Source organism: Aotus nancymaae, unplaced genomic scaffold (assembly GCF_030222135.1).
Source record: "Aotus nancymaae isolate 86718 unplaced genomic scaffold, 86718_ANA_hifiasm-v0.15.2.pri h1tg000014l, whole genome shotgun sequence".
In the NCBI taxonomy this organism is placed as follows: Eukaryota; Metazoa; Chordata; class Mammalia; order Primates; family Aotidae; genus Aotus; species Aotus nancymaae.
The window spans coordinates 56580074-56605034 of NW_026988425.1; the positions used below are offsets into that span (position 1 = coordinate 56580074).

Below are 24961 nucleotides of genomic sequence, written 5' to 3' on the forward strand. Positions count from 1 at the left end.
TAGAATATTTTCACAAACCATACTTTGGATATAAATGTAAGGTGGCTTGCTGTACTGTATTTTAAACATGGAATTGATCGCTACTGGAGACGTGTAGCACCTCAGTAAGTTCCATCACTTCCCCTATTTCTTGAGTGTAATCCTTCCCAAATTCACCAAGGTAAAAGAATGTACTTGTTTATGTAAAAGAATGGGTTAATGCTTGCTTCTGTGGCACATATACTGAAATTGGAATAATACAGAGAAGATTAGCATGGTCTCTGCGAGTATGTTGTGGAAATTTGTGAAGTGTTTGATATTTAAAAGAAAAAAGTGTGGCCGGGCACGATGACTCATGCCTGTAATCCCAGCACTTTGGGAGGCCGAGGCGCGTGGATCACGAGGTCAAGAGATCGAGACCATCCTGGTCAACACGGTGAAACCTCATCTCTACTAAAAATACAAAAAATTAGCTGGGCATGGTGGCGCGTGCCTGTAATCCCAGCTACTCAGGAGGCTGAGGCAGGAGAATTGCCTGAACCCAGGAGGTGGAGGTTGCGGTGAGCCGAGATCGTGCCATTGCACTCCAGCCTGGGTAACAAGAGCGAAACTCCGTCTCAAAAACAAAAAACCAAAAAAAAAGAAAAAAATGCAAAAAAAGTGTTTACTACTGAATAAGTTTTCTATTTAGTTAATGACAAATCAATAGCTATATTATTGTTTTCATGGTTTTATGTTTCTCTCTGTGTGTGTGTGTGTGTGTGTGTGTATGTGTGTGTGTATGTGTGTGTGTTTGCCTTCTGCTTGCAAGGATCATGCATAGTGAGTCATGTTGAACAAAAGCCTTTTTGTTTTTAGTCCTACCTAGTTTAAAGGCTGAGGCAGGAGGATTGCTTGAGTCTGGTAGTTTGAGACCAGTCTAGGCAACGTGGCGAAACCCCATCTTAAGAAAAAAGAAACAGAAGTATAAGGTTAGGATTTAGAAAAAAGCTGTTCACAGGGAAATCCCAGGTCAATCCTTGAATCAACTGGGTGTTAGTTTCTGAGTCTTATGCATTCTTCCTCTGTGGTGAAAATGGAGTAGTACACATTCGTAATCACATTACTATTCAGTTATGTACATAGTTAACAGATTTCTCTTAGTAGTTAATTTTACATATTATATAATTAACGGAAAAGCATTGTAGACATGACCCTGGGATTTGTTTGATGGAAAATATGGTAGTGAATTTTGCCAAAGAAGTAACGTAATCTGTGTTTTCCAGTAGATGGCAGTGTAGCTCTGTAAATTCTTAAAGCCATAAGACTTTTTTTTAAAGTCTGAATACTTCGGAGTGCATATAAAACGAGTTCGCGTCCTTTGTAGGGACATGGATGAACCTGGAAACCATCATTCTCAGCAAACTGACACAAGAACACAAAATCAAACACCGCATGTTCTCACTCATAGGCGGGTGTTGAACATGAGAACACATGGACACAGGGAGGGGAGCACTACACACTGGGGTCTGTTGGGGGGAATAGGGGAGGGACAGCTTGGGGTGGGGAGTTGGGGAGAGATAGCATGGGAGAAATGCCACATATAGGTGAAGGCAGCAAATCACACTGCCACGTATGCACCTATGCAACAATCTTGCATGTTCTTCACATGGAACCCAAAACCGAAAATGCAATGAAAAAAAAAAAAAGAAAAAAAAAACATATCCTTGAATAATATTGGAAACAACTAGAATATTTCAGGCTTAGGATATTATAATATGGTTTAAAGCAAACATGTCTTCTTTGTTAGGATTTTAGATAGGATTAACTTTTAGATAGGATTAATTCATAATTTTGGGGAGAAATATGGTGGGTAGTGATGAAAAAGTGTGCATTATTGGTTTATAGGAAATGGCCCAGCAGCACTTTTCTACTACTTTGTCCAATTAAATTTTACTCGTCTCTGAGCCGGCACAGTGGCTCACGCCTGTAATCCCAGCGCTTTGGGAGGCCGAGGCAGGCAGATCACCTGAGGTCAGGAGTTGGAGACCAGCCTGATCAACATGGAGAAACCCTGTCGCTACTAAAAAATATATATATATACAAAATTAGCCAGGCGTGGTGACGCATGCCTGTAATCCCAGCTACTTGGGAGGCTGACGCAGGAGAATCACTTGAACCCCGTAGGCAGAGGTTGCAGTGAGCTGAGACCTCGCCATTGCACTCCAGCCTGGACAACATGAACAAAACTCCATCTCAAAAACAACAAAACAGAACAAAATTTTACATGACTCCTAAAATTCATTTTGTTTTACTGGTTATATAAAGGACATAGTTATAAATTATTGTTCTGACTAGGCGCAGTGGCTCAGTCCTGTAATCCCAGCACTTTGGAAGGCTGAAGCTGGTGGATCACCTGAGGTCAGGAGTTCAAGATCAGCCTGGGCAACGTGGCAAAACCCCATCTCTACTAAAAACACAAAAATTAGCCAGGTGTGGTGGTGGATGCCAGTAATCTCAGTTGCTGGGGAGGCTGATGCAGGAAAAACACTTAATCCTGGGAGGTAGAGGTGGCAGTAAGCCGAAATTATGCCACTGCACTCCAGTCTGGGCGACAGAGTGAGACTATGTCTCAAAAAATATTTATAAATAAAAATAAAAATAAATAAATGATTATTTTGCAGGGAAAGTAAATTATAATTAAATATTTAAGGTTGTACTTTTACATAATAAATTAGAACCTGGAATTTAGTTTAAATTTAAAAAGTTAAGAGATAATTTACACAATATTATGTAGATAAATCCCAAGCTGTATCTTTTAGTATATATTGAGATGAAAACTGGAAAGGAGATGAATGTATTTAGAAAGGGAGCAAGGGTGGCTGATGAGTAATTGAACTTATAGTTAAACTTAAGACTTTTTAAAAATATGCTTGTTTCTCTACTTATCTGTTTGATTTTTCATAGATCCTACTCTTAACCATTGTCACAGAATGAGAATTACTGAACAAGCTTGTTACCATTACCATATTTTTCTGGGTCCTAATTAATTAAATACTATCCTATTTCTGCTTGGGATACAGTTTGAATTCATCTAATGATAATGTGCATAGAATTAAAGGTGGAACATTAACTATTATTAGAGAATTGTTAAAGATATGAATTTTCTTTAGGTTAATAGCTTGTTTCTTTAGTATGTATATAGTCCTTGACTTATGGTGGTTTGATTTAATGATTTTACTTTACTATGATGCAAAAGTAATATGTATTCAGTAGAAACTGTATTTCAGGTACTCATACAATCATTCTATTTTTCATTTTCAGTACAGTATTTTTCATTTTCAGTACAGTGTTCAGTAAATCAACATGAGATATTCATTATTTTATTACAAAATAGGCTTTTTGTTGGATAAATAGCCCGCAGTAGGCTAATGTAAATGTTCTGAGCATGTTTAAGATAGGTTAGGCTAAGCTATAATATTCAGTAGGTTAGATATATTAAATACATTTTTGACTTACAATTTTTTTTTTTTTTTTGAGATAGAGTTTCGCTCTTGTTACCCAGGCTGGAGTGCAATGGCGCCATCTCGGCTCACCGCAACCTCCGCCTCCTGGGTTCAGGCAATTCTCCTGCCTCAGCAGCCTTTTGTGTAGCTGGGACTACAGGCACGTGCCACCGTGCCCAGCTAATTTTTTGTACTTTTAGTAGAGGCGGGGTTTCACCGTGTTGACCAGGATGGTCTCGATCTCTTGACCTCGTGATCCGCCCGCCTCGGCCTCCCAAAGTGCTGGGATTACAGGCGTGAGCCATCGCGCCTGGCCGACTTACAATATTTTTTGATTTACTGTGGGTTTATCAAGAGGTAACCTCATCATAAGTAAGGAGCATCTGTATATTTTTTGCATGATCTCTGTCTACATATTTTGATAGCTAGTCATTATATTATACATTTTTATCCTAATTAGAGTTATGCAGACTGTTGAACCTGGCTCCTTGGCATAGAAGAAAAGTTCAACTACAAGTTTAAAGCAAAACATTATAGGAGAACACATTATATCATGGATTTGCTAGTAGAAGGGAACTATCTACTATGGAAAGTATGGAAAGTATAACATAGTCATCAGTCATAAAAGGATTAGAGAGATCATTTCTAATGACTTGAATGTTTATCTTAATCTTGTTTTCTCATTTGTTTATTAGTAAGTCATTAAGGTTTTAAAATAGTTTCTTTGAAGTGTAATACATAACATACTTTCAACAGTACACAAATGAAGGGTTCGGTTTGAATGTTTATAGTGGGAAGACACCTGTGTAACTGCCACTTGGAGCTAGGTAGAACACCTAAAACACTCCAGAAACTTTTACACATGTGCATTTTATTACCATTTATAGTCAGATGTGTGTTCAACTTTAGTAGATACTGTCAATGAATTTTCTAGGCTGGTTGTACCAGTTTGCACTCCCACAGCAGCATATGAGTGTTAGTATTTTCTCTGCATTCTTATCAACACATGGTCTGATCTTTCATTTTAGTCATTCTGATGGGCTTGGTAATTTTAGTCTGCAGTTTCTTGATGAATGATGAGCACTTTTTAATTGTACGTATTAGTTACCGGGATATTCTGTATTGTGAAGGGTCTGTCATTTGCACATTTAAAAAAGTTGGATTATCTTATTGATTTATGGCATTTATATTTTGAGTAGGAGTTTTTTGTCAAATATACATATTAAAAATATCTTCTCCTAAGCTGGATATGGTGGCTCACGCCTGTAATCCCAGCACTTTGAGGGGACTGAAGTGGGCAGGTCACCCGAAGTCAGGAGTTTGAGACCAGTCTGGCTGACATGGTGAAACCCCATCTCCATTAAAAATACAAAAACTAGCTGGGCATAGTGGCACACGCCTGTAAGTCACAGCTACTGGAGAGGCCGAGGCAGGAGAATCTCTTGAACCTGGGAGGTAGAGGTTGCAGTCTAGACAAAGTGAGACTCTTGACTGCAAAAAAACACTTCATTGTGATTTACCTTTCCACTTTCTTAATGGTGTCTTTTGGTGAACAGAAGCCCTTAACTTTAATGATATTTAATTTAATTACCTTTCTGTGATTATTTCTTTTGGGTCATAATTTAAAAAAAAATTTTTTTTTTTTTAAAGAGATCAGGTCTTGTTCTGTTGCCCAGGCTAGAGTGCAGTGATGCAGTCATAGCTCAGTGTAATCTCTAACTTCTGGACTCAAGCAATCCTCCTGCCTCAACCTCCCTGTAGCTGAGACTACAGGTGTGTGCCACCACTAGCTAATCAAAAAAAAATTTTTTTAAGAGATGGGGTCTTGCTGTGTTGCCCAGGCTAGTCTTGAACTCCTAACTTCAAGTGACCCTCCCACTTTTTGGCCTTCTACACTGCTGGAATTACAGGCGTGAGCCAGTGCACCTAGCCTATTTATGAAATTTTTGCTCAACCTGTGGTCATGAAAATACACTGTTTTCTGTTGAAAGCTTTGTTTTCTTTTTTTATTTTATTTTTGTACAAGGTGCTTATGTGAAGTAAGGACATGTGTTCTTTCCCCTTTGCATTATGATGGTACCCTTGTTTGTTTTTTCTTCTTTTTTTGAGACAGGGTCTCACTCTGTCACCCAGGCTGGAGTGCAGTGGTGCCATCACAGCTCACTGTAGCCTTGACTTCCCAGGCTCCAGTGATCCTCCTACCTCAGCCTCTGGAGTAGCTGGGACCATTGGTGCAGCCACCGTGCCTGAGTAATTTTTGTATTTTTGGTAGAGATAGGGTTTTTGACATGTTGACCAGGCTGGTCTGGAACTCCTGAGATCAAGCAGTCTATCCTTCTTGGCCTCTCAAAGTGTTGGGATTACAGGCATGAGCCACTGTGCCTGGCCCAGTACTCTTGTTATACAGGCACTTTAGAAGTGGATTTGGTTTGGATTTTCACTTTTATTCTATTGGCTTATTTATCTATTCTTGTTTTTGTTCTTTTTAAGGCTTAGTGTACTTTCTGTTACTTTTTCGGATTTAATTTGATATTCTTTTTCTAGCTTCTTGAGATGGAAGCTTAGATAATTGATTTTCAGTTTTTCTTATATACTTGGATTTAAAGCATTAAGGCTTTTCATATAATCATAACTGTAGTTTAACAAGCATCGATATGTAGTACTTTCATATCATTCAGTTTCTTTCTTTCTTTTTGTAATTTTTTTTTTTTGAGACGGAGTTTTGCCCTAATGCTGGAGTGCAGTGGTGCAATCTTCGCTTACCACAACCTCTGCCTCCTGGGTTCAAGCTATTGTCCTGCCTCAGCCTCCCGAGTAGCTGGGATTACAGGCATGTGCCACCATGCCTGGCTAATTTTGTATTTTTAGGAGAGATGGCTTTTCTCCATGTTGGTCAGGCTGGTCTCCCGACCTTCGGTGATCTGCCAGCCTCGGCCTCCCCAGCCATGCTGAACTGTGAGCCAGTTAAATATCTTTCCTTTAAACCATTACCCAGTTTCAGATAGTTCTTTTTTTTGAGACAGAGTTTCGCTCTTGTTACCCAGGCTGGAGTGCAATGGCATGATCTCGGCTCACTGCAACCTCCGCCTCCTGGGTTCAGGCAGTTCTCCTGCCTCAGCCTCCTGAGTAGCTGGGATTACAGGCAGGCGCCACCGTGCCCAGCTAATTTTTTGTATTTTTTTTTAGTAGAGACCAGGTTTCACCATGTTGAGCAGGATGGTCTCAATCTCTTGACCTCGTGATCCACCCGCCTCGGCCTCCCAAAGTGCTGGGATTACAGTCATGAACCACCGCGCCCGGCCCTCAGACAGTTCTTTATAAAAGTATGAAAGCAGACTAATACACTAGCAATAAAGGAACATTTCATACGGCAAGGTCAATTCAATGGGAATAACAACCCTGTTATGATGCTAATACAACCTCCATATATAGACAGCAAAATCAGAACAAAAAGAATAAATAGGCAGTTCCATAGTCATATTTTGAGATTAACACACTTCTCTCATTGATGGAAAAACCGTATTTGGAAATTAATGCACCTCTCTTACAGATGGAAAAAGCAGCACAAAACCAATAAGGACACAGAAGATTTGAATACCACAATTAACAAATTCAACTTAATTGACATATAGAAAACATTACAGTCAACAACTGCAAAACTCATTCTGTTCAAGTGCACATGAAACATTTACCAAAATACCTTATGGTTGGATCATAAAGCAAGATAGCACATTTTAAGAAATGAAATAAGTAACAAAACACTAAAAAGCCCTACATGTTGTATATTAGATGCTATACTTCTAATTAACCTATAAATATAGAAAGAAATCACAAAGGAAATTAAAAAAAAACTGAATGGCCAGGCATGGTGGCTCACGCCTGTAATCCCAGCACTTTGGGAAGCTGAGGTGGGCAGATCACGAGGTCAGGAGTTCAAGACCATCCTGGCCAACATAATGAAATCCCATCTCTACTAAAAATACAAAAATTAGCTGGGTGTGGTGGCTGGCAACCAGTAGTCCCAGCTACTCTGGAGGCTGAGGCAGGAGAATTGCTTGAACCTAGAAGGCGGAGGTTGCAGTGAGCTGAGATCATGCCACTGCACTCCAGTCTGGGCGACGGAGCAAGACTCAGTCTCAAAAAAAAAAAGGCGGGGGCAGTCTGGGCAACTTGGTGAAACCCTGTCTCTACCAAAAATACAAAAAATTAGCCAGCTGTGGTGGTGCATGCCTGTAGTCCCAGCTACTTGGGAGGCTGTGGTGGGTTTGAGCCTAGGAGATAGGGCAGTGAGCCGAGATCATACTACTGTACTTGAGCCTGGATGATAGAGTGAGACCTGATCTCAAAAAAAGAAAAAACACCTTGTCAGGTACCAACCTATACTACTTTAAAATTACAAAAAAAGGCTGAGCATGGTAGCTTATGCCTGTAATCCCAAAGAACAGCATGAGGGAGACGCCTTCATGATTCAGTTTTCTCCACCTGGTATCTCCCTTGACAGGGGGATTATTATTCAAGATGAAATTTGGATGGGGACACAAAACCTAACAATATAAGCTAGCAATATGTTTTCGCTTAAAGTGGAGTGTTTCCGATATTGATAGAGCCACACCAGCCATCTTTGGTTAGTATTTGCATTATAAATCTTTATCTGTCTTTCAGTGTTTCTGTATTCTATTTAAGATATGTGGTGAGGTGATTTGGCTCACGCCTGTAATCCCAGCACTTTGGGAGGCCAAGGCGGGCAGATCACAGATCTGGAGGTTGAGACCATCCTGGCTAACACGGTGAAACCCCATTTCTACTGAAAATACAAAAAATTAACTGGGCGTGGTGGCACACACCTAGAGTCCCAGCTACTCGAGAGGCTGAGGCAAGAGAATTGCTTGAACCCCAGGGGGTGGAGGTTGCAGTGAGCCAAGATCGCGCCACTGCACTCCAGCCTGGGTGACAGAGCAAGACTCCATCTCAAAAAAAAAAAAAATGTGTATTCCACTGTAATCCCAGCCCTTTCGGAGGCTGAGGTGGGTGGATCACTTGGGGACAGGAGTTTGAGACCAGCCTGGCCAACATGATGAAATCCCGACTCTACTAAAAATACAAAAGTTAGCTGGGTGTGGTGGTGCGTGCCTGTAATCCCAGCTACTCGGGAGGCAGAGACATGAGAATCACTTGAACCCAGAGGCTGAGTTTGCAGTGAGCGGAGATCATGCCACTGTATTCCAGCCTGGTTGTCAAAGTGAGACCCTGTGTCAAAAAATAATAAATAAGTAAAACATGTATATCCGGCCTGGGCATGATGTCAAAACCCCGTCTCTACCAAAAATACAAAAAATTAGTTGGGGATGGTGGCATGCACTTGTAGTCCCAGGTAGTTTGGAGCCTGAGATAGATGAGAGGAGGGCTTGAGCCTGGGAGGCAGAGGTTGCAGTGAGCTACGATTGCACTACTGCAGTAAAATCTGGGGGACAGAGCCACACCCCACCTCACCAAAAAAAAAAAAAAAAAAAAAATAGCATCTTGTAAGTAGCAAATAATTGAATTTTTTTTTGTTTTTTTTGAGACACAGACTTGCCTTGTTGGCCAGGCAGGTACAATCTCTGCTCACCACAACCTCTGCCTCCTGGGTACAAGCGATTTCCTGCCTTAGTCTCCTGAGTAGCTGGGACTACAGGTGTTTGCCACCACACCCAGCTATCTATCTATCTATCTATCTATCTAATCTATCTATCTATCTATGAATCTATCTGTGATGGAGTTTTGTTCTTGTTGCCCAGGCTTGGAGTGCAATGGCACCATCTCAGCTCATAGCAACCTCTGCCTCTTGTGTTCAAGTGATTCTCCTGCCTCGGCCTCCTAAGTAGCTGGGATTACAGGCATGCGCTACCACACCCTACTAATTTTTGTATTTTTAGTAGAGAGGGGGTTTCACCATGGTCAGGCTAGTATTGAACTCCTGACTTCGTGATCCACCTGCCTCAGCCTCCCAAAGTGCTAGGATTATAGACGTGAGCCACCATGCCTGGCTTTGGATTTGTTTTTTAATCCAATTTTATCATAAATGTCTTTTAATTTTGGTATTATGCCCATTTACATTTAATGTAATTACTGATACATTGAGATTAAATCTACTACCCATACTTTGTTTTCTTTTTCTTTTTTTTGAGACAGAGTCTTGCTTTGTTGTCCAGGCTTTGGAATACAGTGATGCCATCTCAGCTCACTGTAGCCTCTGCTTCCCAGGTTCAAGCAATTCTCATGCCTCAGCCTCCCAAGTAGCTAGGAGTACAGGCATCCGCCAGCATATCTAGCTAAATTTTGTATTTTTAGTAGAGACAGTGTTTCTTTCACCATGTTGTCCAGGCTGGTCCTGAACTCCTGACTCAAGTGATTCTCCTGCATTGGCCTCCCACAGTGCTGGGATTACAGGTGTGAGCTACGGTGTCCATCCCCACACTTTGTTTTCTATATGTCTTGATATTTGTTCCCCTTTTTTTTTCTTTCTTGTCTTACTTTGGATTATAGTAGTTTCTCTTTATCTGTAGGTGATACGTTCTAAGACTCCCAGTGGATGCCTGAAACTGCAGATAGTCCTGAGTCCATTTAGTATGTTTTTTTTCAGTCTGATAACCAAGATAGCTACTAAATGTCTAGTGGGCAGGAAGCATGTACAGCATGGATATGCTTGACAAAGGGTTAATTCACGTCCCAGGCCAGACAAGGAGGGACAGCATGAGAGTTCATCATGCTATTCAGAATGCTGTACCATTCAAAACCTATGAATTTTCCATTCCATTCAGTGAGTCTACTTCATTGATGGTAGATTACTGAAACCATGGAAAGTAAAACTATGAATTAAGGAGGACAACTGTATTCAAGACATTTTTTGTTACTCAGTTTTACTCTCTAAAATGTTTAGTATGTTTTCATGACTTAAGTGATTACAACATGCATCCTTGATATCCTTCTATTAGTACTTTATTATTTTTTTTTAACTTTGTTTTGTTTTGTTTTTAGAGACAAGGTCCTGCTCAGTTGCCCAGTCTGGAATGCAGTGGCACAATCATAGCTCACTGCAGCCTTGAACTCCTGGGCTCAAGAAATCCTCCTATCTCAGCCTTCTGAGTACCTAGGACTACAGGCGCATGCCACCATGTTCTGCTAATTTTTTTATTTTTCATTTTTTGTAGAGACGGGGTCTTGCTATGTTACTCAGGCTGATCTTAAACTCCTGGCCCCAAGCAATCCTTCCATCTCAGTCTCCCATAGGATTGGGATTACAGGCATGAGCCACCATGGTGGGCCCTTTATTTTTTTAAGTTAATGCCAGAGCCTTGTAGTAATACTTTAATTCTTTGTAATCCTTCCTTCCTGTCTTTTTTTTTTTAAAGAAAGAAAGAAAGACAGGAAGAAATTAAGAAGAGGAAGAAAAAGGAAGAGAAAGGGAGAGAATGGGAGTATTGCTTTCTTGCCCAGTCTAGAATGCAGTTTAGTAATGGGTATTGAAAACCTCTTTTAAACCGATAATTATACTTGATGTAGACAGGAAGGAATAAGGGAAGAAAATAACAAACAAGCAGCCAACCAATATTTCATTTAAACCTATGAAATGCTATGCGATTACTGAGGAGTGATTTACTTCCAATTATGTAGTCACTTTTGGAATAGGTGTGAGGTGGTAATGTATGTTTTGTGTATTTGAAGTGAAGAGTTCTGTAAATGTTTATTAAGTTTACTTGTTCCGGGTCTGGGTTCAAGTCCTGAATGTCCTTGTTAATTTTCTGTCTCATTGACCTATAAAATCGTTAGCTCTTCTTGTTACATTGATCCTTTTGCCATTATATAATGTCCTTCTTTGCCTCTTTTGCTCTTTGTTGCTTTAAAGTCTACTTTATCAGAGGCGAGAATTGCATCTCCTGCTTTTTGTTTGTTTATTTTTACTCTCTGATTGGTTGATAAATCTTCCTCCTTCTCTTTGTTTTGAGTCTTTGTGTATTGTTGCATGTGAGATGGGTCTGGATGCAGCACACCAATGGGTTTTGGCTTTTTATCCAGTTGGAATATATATATAGGTTTAATACTGGCATTTGATGCTAGCTGGCTGTTTTGCCCATTAGTTAGTGTAAATTTTTCATTGTGTTAATGCTCTTTGCTTATTGATACATTTTTGGAAAGGCTGATATTGGTTGTTCCTTTATATGTATAGTGCTTCTTTTTTTTTTTTTTTTTGAGATGGAGTCTCGCTCTTGTTACCCAGGCTGGAGTGCAATGGCGCGATCTCGGCTCACCGCAACCTCCGCCTCCTGGGTTCAGGCAATTCTCCTGCCTCAGCCTCCTGAGTAGCTGGGATTACAGGCACGCACCACCGTGCCCAGCTAATTTTTTTGTATTAATAGAGACGGGGTTTCACAATGTTGACCAGGATGGTCTCAATCTCTCGACCTCGTGATCCACCCGCCTCGGCCTCCCAAAGTGCTGGGATTACAGGCTTGAGCCACCGCGCCCGGCCGTATAGTGCTTCTTTCAGAAGCTCTTGTAAAGCAGGCCTGGTGGTGGTGAAGTCTCTAAGTACTTGTTTGTTCGCAAAAGATTTAATTTTTCCTTCGATTATAAAGCTTAGTTTGGCTGGATAGGAAATTCTGGGTTGAAAGTTCTTTTCTTTAAGGATGTTAAATATTGGTCCCCACTCTTTTCTGGCTTGTAGGGTTTCTGCTGAGAGATCTGCTGTAAGTCTGATAGGTTTCCCTTTATGGGTAACCTGACTTTTCTCTCTGGCTGCCCTTAGTATTTTCTCCTTCATTTCAACCCTAATAAATCTGGCAATTATGTGCCTTGGGGTTGGTCTTCTTGAAGAATATCTTTGTGGTGTTCTCTGTATTACCTGGAGTTGAATATTACCCTGCCTTGCCAGGTTGGGAAAGTTTTCCTGAATGATATCCCGAAGAGTATTTTCCAACTTGGATTCATTCTCTTCGTCACATTCAGGTACACCTATCAAATGTAAATTAGGTCTTTTCACATAGTCCCATATTTCCTGGAGACTTTGCTCATTCCTTTTCATCCTTTTTTCTCCATTCTTGTCTTCTCGTTTCATTTCACTGAGCTGGTTTTCGACTTCTGAAATCCTTTCTTCTACTTGATCAATTCGACTGTTTAAACTTGTGCATGCTTCGCGAAGTTCTCCTGTTGTGTTTTTCAGCTCCATCAATTCACTTATATTCTTCTCTAAATTGTCCATTCTCATTAACATTTCGTCAAACCTTTTTTCAAGGTTCTTAGTTTCTTTGCATTGGGTTAGAACAAGTTCTTTTAATTCACAGAAGTTTCTTATCACCCACGTTTTGAAACCTGCTTCTGTTATTGGAACACACTCGTAATCTATTAAGCCTTGTTCCGTTACTGATGAGGAATTGCGATCCCCTGTAGAGGGAGAGGCATTCTGATTTTGAGTATTCTCTGCCTTTTTATGCTGGTTTCTTCCCTTCATTATATATTTATCCGTCTGTCGTCTTTGTAATTACCGACTTTCTAACTAGGTCTCTGAGCAGACGTCCAACTTTTGATTCCCAGCGCCGAAATCTGAGCAATCCACTGCGCCGGCCAAAATAGCGGTGTTAAGATTGATAGTGCTTTTCTGCCCGGGAATCTCCGGACTCTGCACCAAGAACTGGCACGCTAAGTCGCCAGCAAAACCGCCACGCCGGCCACAAGAGTCGCCCTGGCGACCCGTGGGGCTCCTCTGCTGGGAATCTCCTAGTCCGTGAGCAACAAATATTCGTCTGAAAGTGTGGCATCCTCTCGTTCTCTGCGCTTTCACTGGGAATTACGAGCCCGAGCTGCTAGTGATCAGCCATCTTGGATCTCTCTCTCCCCCTTCCTGTCTTTAATGCTATTGCTTTAATTCTCATACATTTTAAAACCCAAAAATACTATTTTATATTATCTTATTAACAGTACTCACTTTAACTTACTTTTTTTTTTTGAGATGGAGTCTTGCTCTGTCCCCCTGGCTGAATGAGGCAATTTTGGTTCACTGCCACCTCTGCTTCGCCTCCCTGGTTCAAGCAATTCTCCTGCCTCAGCCTCCCGAGTAGGTGGGATTACAGGCACCTGCTACCACACCTAGCAAATTTTTGTATTTTTAGCGGAGACAGGGTTTCACCATGTTGGCTAGGGTGGTCTCAAACTCCTGTCCTCAAGTGATTCACCTGCCTTGGCCTCCCAAACTGCTGGGATTACAGGCAGTGTTAACTATGCTTTGCTTCCGTCTGAGTTCATTTGTTTCTTCCTGAAGAACTGCCTTTAGAATTTTTTTTTAAGATATGGGGTCTTATAATATTACCCAGGCTGGTCTTGAACTTCTGGCATTAAGCAATCCTCCCTCTTCAGCCTCCCAAGTGCTGGGATTACAGGCATGAACCACTGTGCCCAGCTTAGTGTTCTTTAAGTACATATCTGGCCAGTGAACTCTCTCAGAAGCAGAAGTGCATTTTTTCTTATTCTTCAATCTGAATATTCTATTGACCCATCTTCTAGTTCATTATTTCTGTTTCACTTATTATGTCTCAGTTTTAGGATTCCCCTTTGGTATTTAAAAAAATAAATTCTATGAAAGTTCTAGCTAGAGCAGTCAGGCAAGGGAAAGAAATAAAAGGCATCCAAATAGGAAAAGAGGAATTCAGACTGTCTCTCTTTGCTGATGGTATGATTCTGTATACCTAGAACACCCTAAAGACTCTACCAAAAGGCTCTTGGAACTGATGAATGACTTTAGTAAAATTTGAGGATACAAAATCAATGAACACAAATTAGTAGCATCCTATACATCAGGAATATTCAAGCTGAGAGCCAAATCAAGAATGCAATCCCATTTATAAAAGCTACAATTAAATAAATAAAATACCACTTTGGGAGGCCGAGGTGGGTGGATCACGAGGTCAAGAGATCGAGACCATCCTGGTCAACATAGTGAAACCCCGTCTCTACTAAAAATACAAAAAATTAGCCGGGCACGGTGGCGCATGCCTGTAATCCCAGCTACTCAGGAGGCTGAGGCAGGAGAATTGCCTGAACCCAGGAGGTGGAGGTTGCGGTGAGCCGAGATCACGCCATTGCACTCCAGCCTGGGTAACAAGAGCGAAACTCTGTCTCAAAAATAAATAAATAAATAAATAAATAAATAAATAAATAAATAAATAAACCTAGGAATACATATAGCCAAGGAGGTCAAAGATCTCTACAGGAACTGTAAGTAGCTGCTGAAAGAAATCATAGATGACACAAACAAATGGAAAAACATTCCATGCTCATGGATGGGAAGTATCAATTTTGTTAAAATGGCCATACTGCCCAAAGCAATCTACAAATTCCGTGCAATTCCTATCAAACTACTAATGTCATTTTACATAGATCTGGAAAAAACTATTCTAAAATTCTTGTGGAGCCAAAAAAGAGGTCAAGTAGCCAAAGCTGTCCTAAGCAAAAAGAACAAAGCCAGAGGCATCACTTTACGTGATGTCAAACTATACTAAAAGGCTGTAGTAACCAAAATAGCATTGTACTGGTAGAAAAACAGACACATAGACCAGTGGAACAGATAGAGAAACCAGAAGTACAGCCAAACATCTATAGCTATTTGATCTTCAACAAAGTTGACAAAAATAAGCAACAGAGACAGGACTCACTATTCAGTGAATGGTGCTGGGAGGGCTGGGGAGCCATATGCAAAAGATTTGAAACTGAACCCCTACATTTCACCATGCACAAAAATTAACTCAAGGTGGATTAAAGATTTAAAAGTAAGACCTAAAACTGTAAGAATAATGGGAAAAAAAAACTGGGAAACACACATCATTCTGGACATTGGCCTTGAGAAAGAATTTATGACTAAGACAGTAGTCAAAAACAATTGCAGTATAAACAAATTAAAAAGTGGGACCTAGTTGAAGAGCTTCTGCGTAGCAAAAGAAACTATCAACATCAAGATGAGATTTGGCACCTATGCAACAATCTTGCATGTTTTTCACATGTACCCCAAAACGGGCATTGTAGCACATGCCTATAATCCCAGCTACTCGGGAGGCTGAGGCAGCAGAATCACTTGAACCCGGGAGGCAGACATTGTGGTGAGCCGAGATTCCACCATTCCACTCCAGACTGGTCAACGAGAGTGGAACTCCGTCTCAAAAAAAAAAGGGGGGGAAGGGGGCAAAAGACATGAACAGACACTACTCAACAGAAGACATACAAGTGGCCAAAAAATATGTGAAGAAAAGCTCAACATCACTGATCATCAGAGAAATGCAAACCAAAATCACAGTGAGATTCTGTGTCACATCAGTCAGAATGGTCTTTGTTAAAAAGTTAAGGCCAGGTGTGGTGGCTCACATCTGTAATCTCAGCACTTTGGGAGACTGAAGTGGGCAGATCACTTGAGCCCAGGAGTTTAAGACCAGCTTGTGCAACATGGCGAAATCCCATCTCTACAAAAAACAGAAAAATTAGCCAGGTGTTTTGGTGTGTACCTGTGGTCCCAGCTACTTGGGAAGCTAAAGCAGGAGGATCACCCGAGCCTGGGAGTTAGAGGCTACAGTGAGCTGTGATGGCACCACGGTACTCCAGCTTGGGTGACAGAGTGAGACCCTGTCTCAAAAAAAATAAATAAAGTCAAAAAACAACAGATGCTGGTGAGCATGTGGAGAAAAGGGAAGTTAGTTGCACACTGTTGGTAGGTAAGTAAATTAGTCAGTCACTGTGGAAAGCAGTTTGGAAATTTCTCAAAGAATTTAGAAATACTGGTTGACCCAGCATTCCTGTTACTGGATGTATATCCAAAAGAAAATAAATTGTTCTGTCAAAAAGACACATGCACTCATATGTTCACTGTAGCACTATTCATAATAGCGAAGATGTGGAATCAACCTAGGTGCCCATCAGCAGTGGATTGGATAAAGAAAATTTGCTGCCTGTATACCATGACATGCTATGTAGCCATAAAAAGAAAAGAAGTAATGTTCTTTGCAGCAACATAGATACAACCAGAGGTCATTATCCTAAGTGAATTAACATAGGAACAGAAAACCAAATACTGCATGTTCTTGTAAGTGGGAGCCAAATATTGGGTACTCATGAACTGAAGATGGCAGCAATGACACTGGGAATTACTAGAGAGGGGAGGGGGCAGGGGTTGAGAAATTAACTGTTGGGTACTATGCTCAGTACCTAGGTGACGGGTTCAATTGTACTCCAAACCTTAGCATTGTGCAATATGCCCAGGTAACCAACCTGCACGTCTATCCCCTGAATCTAAAAACTTGAAAGTATTAAAAAAAAAAAAAAAAAAGATTCTAGTTGTCTGGTGAAATTCTCCATCTCTTTCCTATTTTCTTGAATGTATAATTGTTTTGAGTGTGATTTTTATATCTACAATGTACTCCTGTTTCTATTTGTGTTTTGGTTTCAGTCATTTTTCCCTATTTATTGGTATATGCCTGATAAGTTTCATTGAATGCTTAACATTGTATAGTTAAAATTGGAGAGGCTTAAATTCTCTTTCTCTAGAGAGAATTTAATTTTCTTTGGGCAAACAAATGGTATACGACCTCAACCTTGATATAGTTGAGTGTAATCTCTTTCTGATTTACTGGATTTCTTTTGAGACAGAGTGTTGCTCTATTGCCCAGGCTGGAGTGCAGTGGCCTGATCTTGGCTCACTGCAACTTCCACCTACTCAGTTCAAGCAGTTCTCCTTCCCCAGCCTCCCAAGTAGTTGGGACTACAGGCATGTGCCACCACACCTGGCTCATTTTTGCATTTTCAGTAGAGACGGGGTTTCGCCATGTTGGCCAGGCTGGTCTCAAACTCGTGACCTCAGGTGATCTGCCAGCCTCCCAAAGTGCTGGGATTACAGGTGCGAACTACCATGCCCGGCCTTATTTAGTCTTAATCCCAGGTTGCAACCTTCCTGGGGTTTCGACTGCAAAACCTTGGGTGTTTACCAAGATACTGCCTTTTGGTGGGCTGTGAGCCAATTTTTGTCTCTTCGACGTTGAGACCTGCTGAAATCTCTTCGTAGCTCTTCAGTGTCTTAGCTGATGCTTTCAACTTGATTTCTTGTGGGCATATGCCTGAGGAGAAATGTACTAGTTTATCACAAATCATTGCCTTGTTCCTGAGACCTAAGTCTCTAAGTCTTGGCTGCATAGATTGTTTTTAGGTGCTGTATTAGTTTCCCAGGGCTGCTATAACAAATTATCACAAACTAGGTGGCTTAAGACAGATAGGTGCAGCAGTGGCTCATGCCTGGAATCCCAGCACTTTGGGGGACTGCGTCACAGATTGTTTGAGTCCAGGAATTCAAGACCAGCCTGGGCAACATAGTAAGACCTCGTTCTCTGGGGGCGGGGGGCGCGGGTGGTGTAGGAGGGAAAGACAGCTAAAGTTTATTCTCTTGCAGATCAGGAGGCTCTAGAAGTCCAAAATCAAGTAGTTGGCAGGGCTGTGCTCCCTCTGAAGGTTTTAGGAAAGAGTTCTTCTTGTGGCTTCCCGACTTCTGGTGGTGGCTGGAAATCCTTTGTGTTTCTTGGCTTGTAGTTGCATCTCTCCAGTCTCTGCCTTTGTTGTCACATGACCTTTCCTGAGTCATTTCTGTGTCCAAATTTTCCTCTTATAAGGACACCAGTCATTGGTTTAGGGACCACCATAATCCAGGATGCCCTCATTTAACCTTGATTACATCTGCAGACACTATATATTCCCAAATAAAGTCACATTCAAAGGTACCTGGGTTTAAGACTTGAGCATTTCATTTTATGGGAGCACAATTCAGCTTGGAATGGATATCTTAACCTTTTAAAAAATTTATATTCAGCTTTTGGCTGGGCGTGGTGGCTCACGGCACTTTGAGAGTCCAAGGCAGGTGGATTACCTGAGGTTGAGAGTTCGAGACCAGCCTGACCAACATGGAGAAAACCCATCTCTAATAAAAATACGAAATTAGACGGGCGTGATAGCACACGCCTGTAGTCCCAGCTACTCGGGAGGCTGAGGCAGGAGAATTGCTTGAACCCAGGAGGCGGAGGTTGCGGTGGGCCAAGATCGTACCATTGCACTCTAGCCTGGGCAACAAGAGTGAAACTGTCTCAAAAAAAAAAAAATTGTACAGCTTTTATAGCTGATCTTGTTGGGATGATTTCCTATACAAAATCATACTAGTCCATGATACCCAGAATGGAAAACCTTAAAATGAGGCATTAACATTTAATGTACTTTTACTATTAAAAAAAATATTTTAGAGACAAGATCTTGTTCTCTTGCCCTGGCTGGAATGCAGTGGTGCAATCATAGCTCACTGCAGCCTTGACTTCTTGGGCTTAAGTGATCATTTGCATTGGCCTCCCCAGAGTGCTGGTATTATAGGCCTGAGCCACTGCACCTGGCCTTAATTTTAAAATTAACAACACATTCATATGGTTCAGAACAGAACATGCATACGGTTTTAGATAGTAGTGTTCTCTTTTCCTGTCCAGTAGCTTTCTATTTTCCTTTCTCATATGCAGTCAAAATTACTAGTATTGTGTTTATTCTTTTTGGAGATGTAAAATGAAAGATTTAAACTAGTTGATTTCTAATAAGTTACTCGTCCCAAATATTCTCTGATTCTGAATCTCTTGTGCCATAGAATAGCCTCACACAGATTTTATGAAAGAAGCCAATGGAACCGGTAATATTTGCTTGTATAGATTGTTTTTAGCAATTTTTTTTGTAGGCAACTATTTTTACATCAATGGAAGTGAGCATGAAATATATTGATTACCTGGATTTGTCTTATTTCCTCTTGCTTACTGTGTGGTGCTTCCCATTTATTCGATTGTGAAGGAATTTTATGCTTCTGACTTATTTGATGTGCCAACATACAAGTAATAGAAATAATCTTATTCACCAGAACTAATCAGGGACAGTTGTTTAGAGGACTTTTTAAGTTTTAAAGTTCACAGTAGTGCCAATGTACAAGTAATGGAAAAATCCTTTTTATTTACAAAAACCAATCAGAGACACATGTTTGAAGGCTTTTTATTATTAAAATTTACAGTAGTGTTTATTATTAGGTTGCATTCTTTGGCATAATCAGTGTATTTTGTTTTACAGTGCTCTCTCAGAGGAGGAGAAAACTACTCTGCGTGCAGGGCTCATCACCAACTTCAATGAACCGATAAACCAGGTTAGTGAAAAAAATGCATGCTAATTTTCCTTTCTTTTAATTTTTACTGCTCTTCCAAACTAATTTTATACTCTGGCATTAAAATGAAAAATAAATAAAAATATTACCGTTACAGTATTTTCATTTGTGATTTTTTTATATACTTTGTTCATTTTTAAATTTTGTGATATATTTGTAGCCGTGAATAGTTTTGATTAGATTTGGTTATCAAGTATTTAAAACTCAGAAGTCATTTTAAGGTATACTTGTATACTTTTCAGCTTTCTCATTTTTTGACCCTGTATTTAAAGCAAATCTCTCTATAGTCATGTGATGCCTAATGTTGTTTTGGGCAGCAGTGGACTGCGTATATAATTGTGGTCCCATAGGTTTATAATGGAACTGAAAAATTCTTCTCACCCATTGACATCATAGCTATCCTAACATTGTAGTGCAGTGTATTACTCATTAGTTTGTGATGATGCTGGTGTAAATAAACCTGTTGTACTGCTGCTAGTCTTGTAAAAGTATAGCACATACAATTATTATACATTCTGTGATATTCACACAACCACAAAATTGCCTAATGACACTTTTCTGAGAATGAATTTCTGTTGTTAAGTGATACATGGCTATATTTGTAGTCTTACTGCACAGGAATTAATTTTAATGATTATAATTTTTAGGTTATCTTCCCTACCACTTTTTTAGAAAAGCTACAGAATGGCTTCAGGTTTTTTCTATTGGTTGCATCCATCACATTTTCAATTCCTAGTATTCTGTGGCAGATAGTGAATTATATATGGTTTTATGTTTTTTTTTTTTTTTTTTTTTTTTTTTTTGAGACGGAGTTTCGCTCTTGTTACCCAGGCTGGAGTGCAATGGCGCGATCTCGGCTCACCGCAACCTCCGCCTCCTGGGTTCAGGCAATTCTCCTGCCTCAGCCTCCTGAGTAGCTGGGATTACAGGCACGCGCCACCATGCCCAGCTAATTTTTTTGTATTAGTAGAGACGGGGTTTCACCATGTTGACCAGGATGGTCTCGATCTCTTGACCTCGTGATCCACCCGCCTCGGCCTCCCAAAGTGCTGGGATTACAGGCTTGAGCCACCGCGCCCGGCCCTGGTTTTATGTTTTTTTATATTGAAGTTTTTCTTCTTCTTCTTTTTTTTTTTTTTTCTGAGATGGAGTCTTGCTCTATCAACCAGGCTAGAGTGCAGTGGTATGATTTCGGCTCACTGCAACCTCTGCCTCCTTGGTTCAAGCAATTCTCCTGCTTCAGCCTTCTGAGTACTTGGGATTACAGGCAAACCTGGCACTATGCCTGGCTAATTTTTGTCTTTTTTTTTTTTTTTTTTTTAATGCAAGCCTACTTGAATGATAATTTTTGTCTTTTTAGTAGAGATGGAGTTTCACCATGTTGACCAGGCTGATCTTGAACTCCTGACCTCATGATCTGCCTGCCTCGGCCTCCCAAAGTACTGGGATTACAGGCGTAAGCCACTGCACCTGGCCTGAGGTTTTTCTTCTAAGAATAAATAAGTTTTGCTTATAGGTACAATAATTCTCAAGTTTTTTTTTTTTTTTTTTTTTGTAAATTCTCAAGTTTTTTCAAGATAATACTTGGTTATGCTTGAAATAGCTTAAAATTGAGCTATTAAAACACATTGTATTCAGCAGTATTTCCAATACAATTTTATTTTGACCTGTTTAAATGATCATAGTTCTTTGCTTTTTCTTGACAAAGGAGCTGAAAGATATTGGAGAAAAATGGAGCTACCTTTAATGTGGCAGGAGGTGATTAGGGAGGGGTTTGTGTTACTGAATAGTAAACCACTGCCTAATTGTTCTTTCAGCTAGCATTTGGGAAACACTGATATGTAGAAGTATCATTATTTAAATGCCCAATATGTGATGTTTCTTTCTACTTTCAGTGAGACATCTTAAACTTTGTGGTCACAGGATCTTGTTATACTGCTAAAATTGAAGACCTTAAAGAGTTACATCTGTTGATATTTACTGTATTGTAAATTAAAACTGAGAAACTTAGGCTGGGCGTGATGGCTCACGCCTGTAATCCAAGCACTTTGGAGGCCAAGGTGGGCCTTTCACCTGAGGTCGGTAGTTCAAGACCAGCCTGACCAACATGGTGAAACCCTGTCTTTTTTTAAAAAAGAAAATAAATAAATAAATAAAAAGAAAAAAAAACTGAGAAACTTAAAAATACTAGTGTAAAAAATAAAATTATACGTGTCAACATAGCAGTTTTGGAAATGAGCAATAGTATCTATTTCCCAAACAATAAAAATTTAGTGAGAAAGGTGTCATTGGCTTGCGTTTTTAGGGTCTAGCTATTTAAAGGAAGAGATCTAGGTTTTTATATCTGCTTTTTCATTTACTCTGTTGTGGTACATGATAAATGTTACATGAAGAAAACTTTGTTTCACACTGACAGGTAATTGGGAAAAGGAGGACCTTATAGGTCTCAGAAAGGGTCCTGGCTCTACCAGGTGTCCATGGGCTACACTTTGAGAACCACTGTCTTTAAGCAATCATTCAGTGAAATTGTATTCATTTCTGTCAAATGTATAATTAACAGTGTACTTTTTCACCATGAATGCATTCATTATCAATTGCCTTGATTTCATTTGTCTATTTCTAATGATTAATTTTTTTCTCCAGATTGCAACTCAGATTGCAGTGCTGATTGCAAAAGTTGCTAGGTTGGATTGTCCCAGACAGTGGCCTGAACTAATTCCCACCCTTATAGAGTCTGTTAAAGTCCAGGATGATCTTCGACAGCACAGAGCATTACTTACCTTCTATCATGTTACCAAGACACTGGCATCCAAACGACTTGCTGCTGATAGAAAACTATTTTATGATGTAAGTGATTTCACATAGTTAAATTTGATTGTGAAAATTGTGCTACTTGTAAAAAATGATTATAGTTTTACATCTATTGATGTTTTATTGAAAGACTGAATTACTTCTCATTTTAAGCTGAGCAGTGATATGAATAAGAAGATCACTTAATTGTCAATGAGGAGGATTGGTTAGTTGGACACAGTCTGAAGGCAGGGAGATCAGTTTGAGGCAGTGGAAGTAGTTCAGATGGGATGATACGTCTCTTAAACGAAGCTGTGGTAATGGGTGCAATTAGGCGGGCATAGAGTTGGCATTTAGAAGTAGAATTGACATGTGGGTAATTGAAGGATGTAGGGCAGATGTAGGAAGGAGTTTGACATAAGTAGGGAGTGGTAGCCATTTATTAGGTTTTTTTGCACTATTTGTTTTTTGGTTTTGGGGTTGGTTGTGTGTGTGTGTGTTGAGATAGGGTTTTATTCTGTCACCCAGGCTGTAGTACAGTGGCATGATTATAGCTCACTACAACCTTGACCTCCTCAGCTCAAACAATCCTCCTACCTCAGCCTTATGAGTAACTAGGACTATAGGTACATGCCACCATGGCCAGCTAGTTTTTGAAAATTTTTTTTGTAGAGCTGAGGTCTCACTGTGTTAGCCATGCTTTAAAGTATTTTTAACAGTGTTCTTGGTTACCTTTTGTAATTGTAGAGAAATTAAAGGAATATAATTTTAAGTCTTATATGCCCACATAATAGGTCTCAAACTATTTCAGGTGTGTTCTGAATCATGCTGCTCTCCAAAAATAGGGTGACATAGTGTTTTATAGAAAGATTTTTCTTTTGTCTTTCTTTTTCTCCTCTAAATGTACCTTAAATATTGTTCATACTTTTCCCTAAATTAGCAGGCTTTTCTTTGGGAGCTTCCAGAGTTCCTTTTGCTTCTAAACTTAGCATGTGGTTTTAAGCAGCCTTTCCCTGGTCTCCTTCTGACTTTTGCTCTGGTCTCTACTTCACCGTCCATGATTAGAGATGCTTCATTCTTAAGCATTAGAGATGCTTCATTCATAGGACACCATAGCCTAGTCCTATGATGTGAAAAGGAATCAGTGAAGAGTATGCAGCATGTAGAAGGGAAGGGATCTGGTGGAAGGAGCCAAGTGAAGAGAGAGTTCTAGAAGAAAATACTTCTCCTAGTCTTTTTATGTTGCCTTTATTTCTTCACAAAGAACTGCCCAACTTTTTGTTCCTGAGGACTTGGACTCACAGTGTAGATCCTTTTCTTTTGAGAATGGACTAGGGAAGGGGGGTGGGAAGAATAATGTATAATCGTGAGCTGTCTTTCATGTCAACATTAGTTCTCAATGTGTTATGTACACAGACTGAGAGGTTTCAGAACTACACCTTTGGAATCTTCACTTTGAGGATGTGACTTGGCAATTAGCATTTTTAACAAGCTCCCCATATGATTTTTATATATACCAAAGTTTACGTCAGACCACATTGTATCCTTTTCATTTTTAACTCAGTGGGTTTAAATAGCCAGTCTTATGTTCATTTGAGGATGTTGTGTGTAAGAGAAACTGTTTTTGATAGTCCAAGGTTGCTTTTCACATCCTTTTCACTTTTGCTTGATTTCTAGCCAGCACTAAACGAAATGGACAGTTTACTCCAGTCTTTCTGTCAAATTGTTTTTGCTGAACTCTTATCCTCACCTCAAACCCTTTACTTCTAGGACTTACTTTTTTGTTGGGGAGAGTCCCAAAATCAATTTTCTAGAAGATTCTTGGTTACAGTTACCTGTTATTAAAGGCTACCAGTCTATAAAAGTTTGAATTCGTATTTCAACTTTCTTAAAGTTTACTCCGCGAATATGTTGCCTTACAGGTACAGTTTATATTTAGCCGAGGCAGTCTCTACAGATTGTAGAGATAATCAGGGCCTTAAGCTGGATAACCTGTGTGAGTTTGCTTCTTGCTTGTTTTTTTTTTGTTTGTTTCTTTGTTTTGTGGTGTGAAGCTAGTTCTTCTCCATATAGAATGAAGTATAGGCTTAATTAGCATCTTGTACTTACTTTCAATATAGTAGTTATCACACTGTGCTGAATTGTAATTGTTTTCTTATTTTTCTCAGATTCACTGCGGTGTAGCTCTTATTGCTGTCATCCTACTGCATAGTCTAAAAGAGTACACATAATGATTGATACTCTATAACTGTTAAGTGAATGAATAATAGAAGAGGAGACTTATTCTTAGGTACCTGCTGGATATCAGAGTGATATAGTGCAAAACCTCACAAAGCAGGATTTTTGAGAGGTTAGTCGAAGCTAAAGATACCTGGAAAAAATTCAAATTAGCACCTTTTATTTTGAAGTGGAGCAGCTGAACCTGGAAATATGGACTATAATAGGGACTAGGAAGGGTAGCCTGTCTTAT

General features: G+C 39.9%; 1 protein-coding gene and 1 pseudogene across 1 annotated transcript in view; both read left to right on the forward strand.

The window, feature by feature from the left end:
* Positions 1-24961, forward strand: part of IPO11 (importin 11) — a 227782-nt gene that overhangs the window by 24864 nt on the left and 177957 nt on the right. Inside the window, exons 3-5 of the mRNA XM_012462294.2 lie at positions 4-104; positions 19611-19683; positions 22345-22548. Of these exons, the coding sequence (XP_012317717.2) occupies positions 4-104; positions 19611-19683; positions 22345-22548 (378 nt within the window). The remainder of the gene's footprint in view (positions 1-3; positions 105-19610; positions 19684-22344; positions 22549-24961) is intronic.
* On the forward strand, positions 203-303 carry LOC135274977 (U6 spliceosomal RNA; annotated as a pseudogene).